The following is an 11207-nucleotide window of genomic DNA, read 5'->3' on the forward strand; positions in this document are numbered from 1 at the left end:
TTTACAGATAAATGTTTGTAGACAGACGTGAAAACCATGAATTCATCAAAAACAGCCAGTTTCTGCTTCTGGTGCAAACAGAATCTTGGGTGGGAATCAGGATGACGTGTTGGTCAGCCCAATCTCTGCTTCCCATTTCAGTTTGATGAGAAAACGTCCAGGAGGTTTCCCTCCACGGACAAGCAGTGATCCTGACCATGACCATGTCTTTACACAGGTAACTGGCTAAAAAGGAACAAATTTGACCCTTAATCTCCTCATAATTACCGCTGAGCTGTCGGCGGGTATCCTCACTGTCTGTTTTTAAAAATCTTCTCAAAACCCATATTTATATCCAGGCTTTTGACACAGCATGAGACTCTGTTCTGCTGGTGTCTTACTGTTTTCTCTGCCTTCATCTGGTGTTTTTTGCTTTTATGGCACATATTTGTATTTTTATCTTTATCTGTAATAGTTTAGATCTTCTGGTTATTGTTTTAAATGTTTTTGGACTTTAACTGTACGGTGCCTTGTTTGACTGCGGCCATTTGAAAGTGCCATATAAATCAATCAATCAATCAATAACTGGGGAACAGGACTGAAACCGTTGATCCATTTTATGACATTTCTCCACTTCAGATGCGTCTGACTGAGCTGCAGATCTTTGGAAAAGCCTGTTCTCCATCAACAACAACTTCAGCCTTGGTTCAGGGGACTCCAGTTGCTGATCAGGTGACTTTAGTTCAAGTCTTGGGGTGCAATTCCCGAAAGTACCTCCCACCTCAACCACCCTTACTCCAGCAAAACCGATCACACTGCAACCAGCACAGACCACAAAGGAGATTTTTGGTTCTTTTTCTTTTGATTTTTTTGGTGGATGAAGCAACTACCAACAAGCATCTCGTTACGAAGACTGTGATTCTATGATCCAACCAGAGCTTTCTGTCCGAGGCAAGTTGGTAATCAAATCGACCTGTATCATTATGAAATTCGTTCAAAATGAAACGTTTCACGGCATTTAAGTATAACGAAATAAACGTCAATCACAGCAGACAACACACATGTGATGTCAGCAAAAACGGATCAAACATCATTCCAGTCCAATGTGTGGAAAAACTCTGAATTTAGAAAGTCATGTGACCATCCAGTGAGCTAGAATGTTCTAAGAATGTTCCCTTTGGATCATTTGGATGTGGAAAAACAACAGTGGGCTGAACTTTAGGGAACTAAAATATGAATGGATTTAACATTCATTCTTGTTTACTTGTTTGTTTGGACACATATTTCATTTACACTTGATTATCTTGAAGAAATCCAAGGAATCTAGAAAACTTCACTGTTCAGTAGCAGGAATTTCTCTCTGAGTCACACTGGTTGAAGTTTTGGATAAAGATGTTCTGGATCCATTCTAGCTCAGTGAATCGGATCGTTTAAAATGATCCAATATCGACAATGAATCTTTATCAGAAGCCACAAATTATCGATACGTTCAATACGTACGTTACACCCCTAGTCTGGACCCAAGAAGTGAAGTAAGGCCAGACAGAGTAAAGACTATACTCAGAGATTCTCCAGGATAGCAAACCAATCTCTGCAGCCAAGTCATTTGTTTAGATCTTCTTCAGTAAGAAAATCCCAGACAATGCCGCCAAAATCTGCCTTTCTACCTTCAGATGTGTTCAACCCCAACAAGACAAGAAGACCCTGAGGAATTTGAACCTTTCCACTGAGTTACTGATTCATTTCCACTAGGGCTGCACGATATGAGGAAAACTTGCGATATGCGATACTAGTGATTAATATTGCGATGACGATATAACTTGCGGTATATGATCATATGGCAAAACAACCAAAATCATCATTTCCATTTCACTGCAAAAGTTTAAAAATGACATTCCAAATGACCCACATCTACATAGGAGACGAACATCAAACATAAAAGGGCTCCATGCGATTGGTCAATGATGTTAAGGAGTTGTTTGTTTCGTTAAATACTTCAAGCTGCCATAAGATTGTTTTAGCATATTTAAGATGACCATTTATTGCGATTTTTGCCGTCTTTTGCGATACGCATATTGCACAGCTTGAACCCGTATGGTTGATTTGCATCCTTACTGATTGAACCCAAACCTCTCTGGTTTTTCCCCTTCCTGCTGGAGATTTAACACAAAAGGCTCAGTTTATGTGTAAAAAACAAAGACGTGATCTAACGTTGATCCTAATTCAATGTAAGACTCTGATCTCAAAAATGATAAACGTGTAAAAAAAAAAGAAAGGATGAGAAATATGGACAAGCTTGACTCCGTAATTACAGAATCATTTGCAGGATTTTTCGATATTTGTATGCATTCCTGAAGATCAGCTTATATGAGACAAGGAAACAGAAACCAGCACAAATATCTGGTCCAAACAGAGGCCAACCATGAGCGGCATGTTCAGCTGTGAAGGAGCGGGATCTTGAGGAGACCAGCTTGTGTTCAACTGAGTCTCAGCAAAATATATTTAGTAGTTAACAACATTTGCTAATTCCAGGATAATCTGGGCCATCCTGGGCTGTCTCTGAGGATATTTCTGTCTCCAGTCTCACCCTGGCAGCTGGTCGATACATTTCTTCCTTCCAGGACTGACTTAGGTCATCTATGGACTTGCTTGTCGGTCGTCATCACCATAGAGAACACAGAGTCCATCAGATCCAGCTATGGTCTAAAATCAAGAACTGAAACGTCACCTCTGACAGCAGCGACCAAACATTAGAGGTTCATCCTTGAAAGTTCTGCCTGTTCCCGCTCCTATCTGAATGTCGTTTGTCTTAAGAAAAGCATGATATAGGCTCGACTGAAGGGAAATATGCCAAAAATGTTTCTGTGTGCTGAGAAGGAGCAAGCCCTGGAGGGTATGCTGCGTATGTGCAGCTGACAGAGGAACAGACACTGGCTTCTCCCATTATGTGTTAAATCTTTCAGAAATAGGGCTCTAAAAGTAGACTGAGATCCGTGCCTCTGTACATATTTAGTGAGCTTCTGGGAATGGGGAGGGCGCGGCGGGAGGCTGAGTTAGGTCAGCCGTGACCAAGGCAAAACGGTCTGGGTATCAGGGCTAGAAAAAGACCTCTGATGTGTTTCTCAATGGTGATATTCTCAGAGAAGGTCAATGCTTTTCGAGAGCGTCTGCATGGCAGAGGATGAGTGTAAGCCTTCCATCCACTGAAATGAGCTCTCATCCCAAAAACACGTTTGAGGAACAATAAGTAGCAGAAAAGGAGTCTCATGTCCACCACGATTTTACTGAATTTGGCATAAAATAAAAACACTGCCCTGCTGGGAAAAACCTCTTTTCAGACAGACGTGTAAGTTAATGGTCTTGAAAGCAAAGGTAGTAAAAAAGCATTAGCCACATGCGCATGGATGAGGTTGGACCCATGTGGATACTGCAGGGGTTTTGGGTTGTTCAGCCCCGTGGAGGGTCATAGACACAAGTTCCTTTGAGGCTTTTGGGACCACCTCATGAAAGTGGAACGCACCATTGTTGTGCGTGTGGTAAGTTTACCGTGAAGTTTATTTTTAGGGCTAATGCAAGTTACACGCACTTTTGACATACGGGTAATGCTGTCTTACAGAGTCCTTACACCACACTCTAGTTGTTAGTTACGTTTTAGTCATATGCATGCAGGTTTTGGGGTAGTCCGGGCCCATAGAGAGGAGGCACTGCATCTTATGAGCAGTCAGTGTGTCTTTCGGTTGCCTTAAGGCTCGTACAGCCGCCTCGTGGAAGTGGAACTTAGGAATGTTGTGTGAAGTATTTGCAAGGCTAACGTGAGTTGCACGCGCTTTATGGCGTGACATCCTTTACGCCACACTCTAGTCAATAGTGAGGTTGACGCACTGGCAAATGCTACATGCAGGGCGTGTGCAGGTAAGTGCCCGTAAAGGCCCGTACACACCGAGACGAATATTCGCCAGGCGTTATTCGCCAGCGTTTTTCGCCACGTTTTTTGTGTTCACACCCAGGCGATTTTCGCTGACGATGAGCCAAGCGAACATGCAATTTCATTCCCTGACATTAGATGGCGCTTAATGTAAAACAGAAATACTCCTGTACACAAGGTGGCGCTGCGCAACTTTACGCTTCTTAAAATCGCTTTTCACTCAGAAGCAGAGAGCAAGTATTTACGCGCTTGTCAGAATCAAACAAAGAAAACATGAATATTTCAAGCACCGGTTGCTCCAACTGGTGCTTGGTTCGGGGATATTTTAGAATGTCCGTCATTATTTCTTTGCGGCAGTGTAGACGCAACTCGGCGTCTATCTTCTTCGCTAGTATGTGTGCTCAGCAAGGCAGTTTTGTGTTTGAGCGCCCCCAAGTTGTGTTTTACTGTAACTTCAGAGGCTCCAGACACGTGTGCAAAAGCGCCGTTCTCATTGGTCGAATATATTTCGACGCGACGCGTCAAACCAAAAAAACGAACCCGAGGCGTTTTTTAAAAAGTGACGCTTTGACGCGTGGCGTTTTTTCGCGTCGGTGTGCACACTCACATTGGTGGCCTTTGTTTAGTCACGAGGCGTTAAATGTTGGCGAAAATCGCGGGCGAAATTCGTCCCGGTGTGAACAGGCCTTTAGACGTCTGTAGGATGCCCACACAAACTACCCTGTCTAATTTCCTCATTTCTAACAGCTAGGTTGTGTGCAAGGAACGGGTAAGGAGCACACACATTTCACGCGAACAGCAATAATTGGCCACCTTCATGCACTGCACAGATTTGCCCATTTTTCCCATGCAGGCAGCATATCCACCCGGACAGGCAGTTGTGGCAAAGGCTTGAGGCGCGAGTACTGGCTCTTTACTGACCATGGCCAAAGGCTGCATGCACAGAGTGTGCACTTCAGTGCCCGTTGGACACCCACACAAACTACACTCTCATTAGGTCATTTCCTCATTTCTGACAGGCTGTACTCAACAATCATGCACTTATGTTATCTGCAGAATTTGGGGGGATGGGGTGGAAACACATAAAAAAATCCATGCAACGTACGTGTCTTTTCTACTTACCCTTACGCCTTGTCAAAGACTAAGTGTTCACTACAACCCGTCAACCGCAGCATGCCCGTAGAAAAATGTATGCAACCATTTTGGCTCTATGGGCTGTATCCGCCCCCCCATGTTTTCACCTGTAGGTAGCCCGTATCTAGCCGTAAGAGCAGCTATGACCAACACTCATGACCCTCACTGCTTCTGTTTGCAGTTCTAAGGAGCTTATGGATTCTAGTTTCTTCTTCGCCACAGTTTGTTGCAGTCTGTGTGAAAATGATCAGGAGCTTTTGATCAGAGCTGTTTGGGTTTAGTTTTTCCATCCAAAATGTGTCAAAAAAACTGTCCAACTGCTGTCCCTGGAGATCCGACATATTTTATGAGAATCAACTAAATAACCAATGAACACAACTGTACAGGATTTGTTGGTTAAACACAAGCCTCCACCTACTGATTGAGAAGTCGAGGCAAACGCAAAAGCATTAAATGTTGCAATTCCTCCAATGATCACTGATGGTTGGTTTCAAAGTGGAGCAACTTTCCATTGATTGCCCTGTTAGAAACCAAATAAACTTTTTTTTCGTCTTTTCATTCATTTAAAGCTCAAATTTGTGAATTATTGGGAAGTTGATCGGCAGGTGGGTGGTTTCATGGAATGACTCAACAAAACTCACTTTTTTCGCCCATTTGTTCGTTTTTAGAGCACAATTGACTGAAAATGGGATGTTTCAAGCTGTAGGATTTAAAATGATTAACCTCCTATTCGTTTACAAAGGCCTATTTAAATGTGCATGTGACACCGCTTTTGGCAATATTTGAATTCTGTTTTAAAATAGGAGTTTCCAACAGAAATGTATGCTTTAAAAAGAATACCTTTTTTCCTCATCAGGATTTTCCATGGTAAAATGTAAAAAGTCATTTTGAAAAGGAGAAAAGGTTTGTGAAAAACAAACTCCACTAGTGCTTTGAGGGGGAAAAAAAACCCTCAAAGCTGGAGCTGTCACTTCGCTCTTCCTTTCTTTTTCAATAAGAATTGTGCAGATGTGTGGAAGTGAAAAAAAACAAAACAATGGTGGCCCTGAGCTTGAGGTTAGTCTGTTGAGTGTGGCATGTCCTGTTTAGGTCGCACTCTTCACAATACACCGAAACACACGCAGCCTGCAGGTCTGCTTCCTGACAGCCCCGCTCGATAAAAGGTCACGGGGGGCTCAGGCGGGACCAGATAAATCAGGCAGAAATGCAGCGTGGGCATTCAGGAAGAGGCGCGTGAGGCACCTGGAGCACCGGCAGGGACCTCGGCGTCCCGAGGAGGAGCAGGTGTAAGAGGAGGACAAACGTATCGTCCATTCATGCAAGAGGACAGAGAGAGAAAAAACACGGGTGACATGACGCTCGACCAAGGGGTGGCATGTAAGTGACCTCCCCCCACCAAATGACAAAAAGAGGCATCATAATGAAAACACTGGGGGAAGCAAAATAACAGCGGGGTTCAGTGCATGTGAATAACCTTTGGGCGCTGGAAACACAGCTCACCCTTTCCAGAATAATTGAATTTGGTGTGCTTTGTGACCAAGTATAAAGGCCTCCCTTTGCGGAGCGGCAGGCCAGCCACGGCTGTTGCATAACAGAGCTAATAAAGGAGGCCTACAGGGCCCGGGACGAGAGGAGGAGTCAGACACGTGGGAACTGCCTCTGTTCTGCTGCTTTGTCTGGGGCCGCGAGCGAGCAAAGCCCCGGGGCATTAGTGTAGGCATGCCTAACATTACGCTCATTCCACGGCAACAAAAAAAAAACAAAAAAACACAGAAGCGCTCTGCTTATCTACAAGAGATGAATGCGGGCTGCTGGACGTCTCCACCGTTCTCCAACAAACAAGCCTGTAAAGACTCTCAGAGGACGGACGCTTTTACCAGTCATCGATGCCAAATTTCAACTTTAATGTTAGATGAAGCTTTACGTCAAACTTTTCAGCACTTCCTGTCATGCAGCTCCTCTCCTGGCTGCTTAGAAGAGCGGAGATGGACCGAAGCGCCGCAATGAAACGGCTCACTTTGACATGTCAGAAGCTCCAGAGGAGGTCCTGAGGTTTCACCAGCAACACACACAGAGGGTTTCTGTCGGCGACAGCTTTCGTCGAGGCTTCAGACAAAACCCTGATTTTAGAATATAGAAATTGTTATTTTTGCTCGAGAAAATTCCACTTTTGATCAGTTTACTACGGTGGCCCTGAAGGGAAAATCAAAACAAATCACTTAAAGCAAAAACATATTTAGATCAGAGCAACAATGAAAAAAGAAAAACAAATAAAAAAGTTTTTTTTTTTTAATGACAGAAAATGAAACAAAAATAATGAAATGTTCTTAAAAAAACAAAAATAAATTCCAGTATTCAAAGGGAAATGTTAAAAAACAGATACTGGTCATCCAGTTTTGTCTAAAAAAGAATAAAATTATATTGAAAATTGTTCAGAAATCAAAATGAAATGTTTAAAAATTCAAAACAAAAGAAGAAACTGGAGAAGATACAGGGACTGTGGGACCTCACTGATTGGATGATGACATTTCTCCATCCTTTCAACCAAAGGTCATGTAGAATGAAGCAGCGCTGCTGGATATGCTCCGCACTAATCAGAAAACATCTATTAGTATGCAGACATTGAAAAGGCATTTGAAAAAACTCAAAAATCAAACATCATCACCCAATCAAGGATGTCCCATTGAGACTACCTATTTGGTTTATTTATGGTGTTTCATTATGATTTCTTACAATTACTTCTGTTTTTTCGATTAGTTACATTTATTGGATTGTGTTTTGGTTTCTAAGATGTAATGTTGTTCTTTATTATTTGTTTTGCCTTTTTATTGTCATTGTATTGAGTGATTTGTTGTGATTTGCACTTCAGGGCCACCGTAGTTCAAACTTTTTACCATGACCACCATAGAATTGGAATCGGTTCCAACCGTAAACTGGTTTGCAGTGTAAACGGGAACAGAATGGATTCTGGGTTGGTCAGTGAAACCATAACTCTCACCAAAGGAAGTCCAAAACAGTTCCACCATGAATCACAGAAACGTCAAATCCTCCCAACCATCGACTGTAAATGAGAACTGGACGGAGTGAGTGTGACCTCACCCATAGGAAATGACTTACGTCTGGGTCCACCCAAATGAAGTCACTTCAGTTGCCATTGTTTGGGTGATTCGGTAGTTCCCCGTGTTGGAACCAATCAGGAGCGAGCTTGTTGGAATTCCACACCCCTACTACATGAATGTGGTCTAGCAGAGAATCTGTTAGTCAAATGTTTTGAACATTTGACATGCTGAGGCATCTGATTGGTTAGTTTATAACTTGAATAAGTTGCAATAAAAGAAATAATGAGAAAAAATGTAGGGATCATCAAGAAGATGTTAATAAAATGAATCAGAGCAATAAGTCTATGGGATTTTGGCTTCTTGGAAGCTTCCTGTTTGGAACACAAAGGGGGAGGGGTCACTCGGTCCGGTTCTCTTATACAGTTATTGGGAATCAACCAGTGGTTGGTTTTTCTGGATGAAGAAAAGTTGCATTTGAAAGAGAAGTTTGAAGGAAATCTGTTGGGTCAAAAATAAAAAAGAGTTGGAGTCATTCAGGAAACTGGTTGTGATTTGGAGATCTGCTGATGACGGGAAACAAAAACTATGCTTCCACCTGATTTGAGGACAGCTTTAGGGCTGAGTCAGCAAACCAAAAACTGTGCATGACAGCAGATGTCAGAGAGTCACCTGGACACTGACGTCACGGAGTGAGTGCAGCGGACACCTCTGTGTCTGTTAGCAGAACAAAAATGGGATTTAGCGCAAGAGAGTATGAGGTGGCGACTGAAGACATTCCTCTGCTATGATCCCAAATAAACCACAGTGCAGCTGCAGGACTACAAACGCAGCAGGCATCTACAGACCTCCACCCTGCACCTCACAGGAGCTGCTGAAGCCCTGCTTCATCAAATGTAGGAAGGAGGAGGAGATGACAGGCAGCTCCTTTCCCTCTGCTGGGAGCAGTTGGGTTCCTCCCAGAAAACCTGGATCCGGTTCGGGTTTTCTGGGAGGACTCGTTTCTGGTTCGTCCTAACAGGTTGGAGCGGAAACAGACCCCCTGATCTCCGTGGCGGAGCCTGGAATCAGAGTCCCCACAAAAGCACATCTTTGCAGCTTCCCCAGCGGCCTGAGCAGCATTCTTTGAATACTTGCACAAAGATTTCTGGGAGATGAAGTCTGAGTGCTCCCCTCTCGCGTCCGGTCAAAACTTTGGTGTGGGTTCTCTGGTCCTGAGGAGGTGGCTGTGCGTGGAGGTGACAGGGGCGTCTCCGGTCCCCAAACGCGGGTTCGAACTGGTGGTTTGTGGAACGGGAGTACCGCTCCTTCGCGAGGATGCGTCCCTGCTGACAGGCAGCAAACTCCGCACAAACAAACAGCTGCGCTCCCGCTCTCAGGAGGCTGTTTACGCAGCCCCGATGCGGGCTCAGCCTGCGGGAGAGACCCTCTGCGTTTGCGTGGACGTTTCTTCCAGATCTCAGCAGATCTGGACCCCTCCGGATCTCCTCGATCCGCCCTCCTCGCGCGCCTGGCACCCCAGCGGCGCAGCGTAACTGCGCGTGAGCTCTCGGGGCCTTTCACGTACCTGTCTCTGGGGTCAATCCACGACGTCTGCCGGGTGTTGTGGTCGATATAAAACACTCTTCCGTCGTAGTCCCGGGCTTCCTCCCAGCCCGCGGGCAGCGGCAGCTCCGAGCTCTCTCTGCGCTTCCCGCCGCTGACCCACGGCATAGCGTCGGGACGGTGAGCGGGCTGGAGCCCCCTGCCCTGCGTCTGATCCCCCCCGGAAAAAGTGGCCTTTTTCACTGCATTACCTCGAGGCAGTGGCGCGCGCAAACCCAAAAAAACGAACTTTCCAAGCAGGCGCCGCCGTAGAAAACGTCCCAGCGGAGCTACATCCACTTTCTAAGCGCTCCTCCACGCCCGCACAACAGCAGCGGCGCGCTCACGCTCCTCGGTCCTCCATGTTCGCCTCCTCCACCATACTTCATTCCTCCATGTCCATATTCGGGGGCGGATTTGCATAAGCGCTCGGACGCGGGGCTGGGGGAGCTCCTTCGTCCAATAGGAAGACTCCAAGAGTCCCAGATTTCACTCAAACTAATCAGCGCGACCCAAACGCTCTTTCAAATCAGCGAGAATGGAAGTGGATCGGAACCAGCGGGTTCTGCTCCAACCTGAGCCATGAAAACCCGCCGATCCGCCAGATAAAAGCAGCTTGAACCACGAGGGGAGGGAGCGTGACGAGTTCAGTCAGACGCCTCAAACTTCGCAACACGAACCCACGCCTGAACTGACAAGCCCGGGCCGAGCCGTTAGTGGTGCAACAGCGACGCCCCGTGTCCGTTTGTGGTACTGCAGCGTCCTCCACAGCAATTTAACAGAAACTCATCAAATCATGTTTTTACCGCAAAAGCTAGCTTATGGTGCCTTTTATTGCAGTTTTTTTTAAATCACAAACACTTTAGCTAAACATATACATAGGTTTTAAACCTTTTATGTATATAGAGTTCAAACTTAATTTTACAGCATAATGAGAAAAAACACCTGCAGACTTTTGAAAAAAAAAAAAAAGATTTTGTTTTGAGTGATTAGAACAATGTAAAATTAAAACCTAAACTATAACATTTAATTATTTAAAATCTGCCAGACCAGAAACTACTGATTGTTTATGCATCTGAAAAGTGCAATTCCACAAACGTACCTGCATTTTACAATAGTAAAATGTTAAACGTCTTGGTAAAATACATTACAATAAAATGAATGAAAATCTATCATAAGATTTTGTCTAAAAATTTTGTCTGATTTGTGAACACATTGTAAATCTGACAAAACTATGAAGGAAAAACATTTGTTTAAAACTTTTTCCTTTATAAAATAAATGGATGTAGAGCAGGAAAAACAAACCTGCAAGATTTGCATTATAGCTTTACTCACAAAGGAAAGCAAAACAAGAGCATTCCATCATGTTTGATGGTATGCTCTTGTTATTGTGAATCTTTGTCGAATAGCTTGATTAAAAAACAACAGTACCCTCTTTCAATGGTCAAAGTACCATGAAGTCAGGCATTGCTCAAGACAGAAAAAATGCTTTACATTTTACAAATATGACGAGATAAAAACGTACACAG

General features: G+C 44.2%; 1 protein-coding gene across 3 annotated transcripts in view; it reads right to left on the bottom strand.

Moving 5' to 3' along the window:
* wwc3 (WWC family member 3) overlaps window positions 1-11207 on the bottom strand; it is a 46145-nt gene that overhangs the window by 24943 nt on the left and 9995 nt on the right. Inside the window, exon 1 of one of the 3 annotated variants that reach the window (XM_023954080.2) lies at window positions 9662-10366. The exons of 1 other annotated variant lie outside the window; for it this stretch is intronic. In XM_023954080.2, coding sequence (XP_023809848.1) covers window positions 9662-9807 — 146 coding nt within the window. In that variant the 5' untranslated portion in view covers window positions 9808-10366. Of the gene's footprint in view, window positions 1-9661; window positions 10367-11207 lie in introns of those variants that run through there. One more of the 3 variants, XM_011473820.4, reaches the window with a different exon arrangement.

Source organism: Oryzias latipes, chromosome 4, assembly GCF_053564925.1.
Source record: "Oryzias latipes strain Hd-rR chromosome 4, Olatipes_Hd-rR_3.1".
Classification (NCBI taxonomy): Eukaryota; Metazoa; Chordata; class Actinopteri; order Beloniformes; family Adrianichthyidae; genus Oryzias; species Oryzias latipes.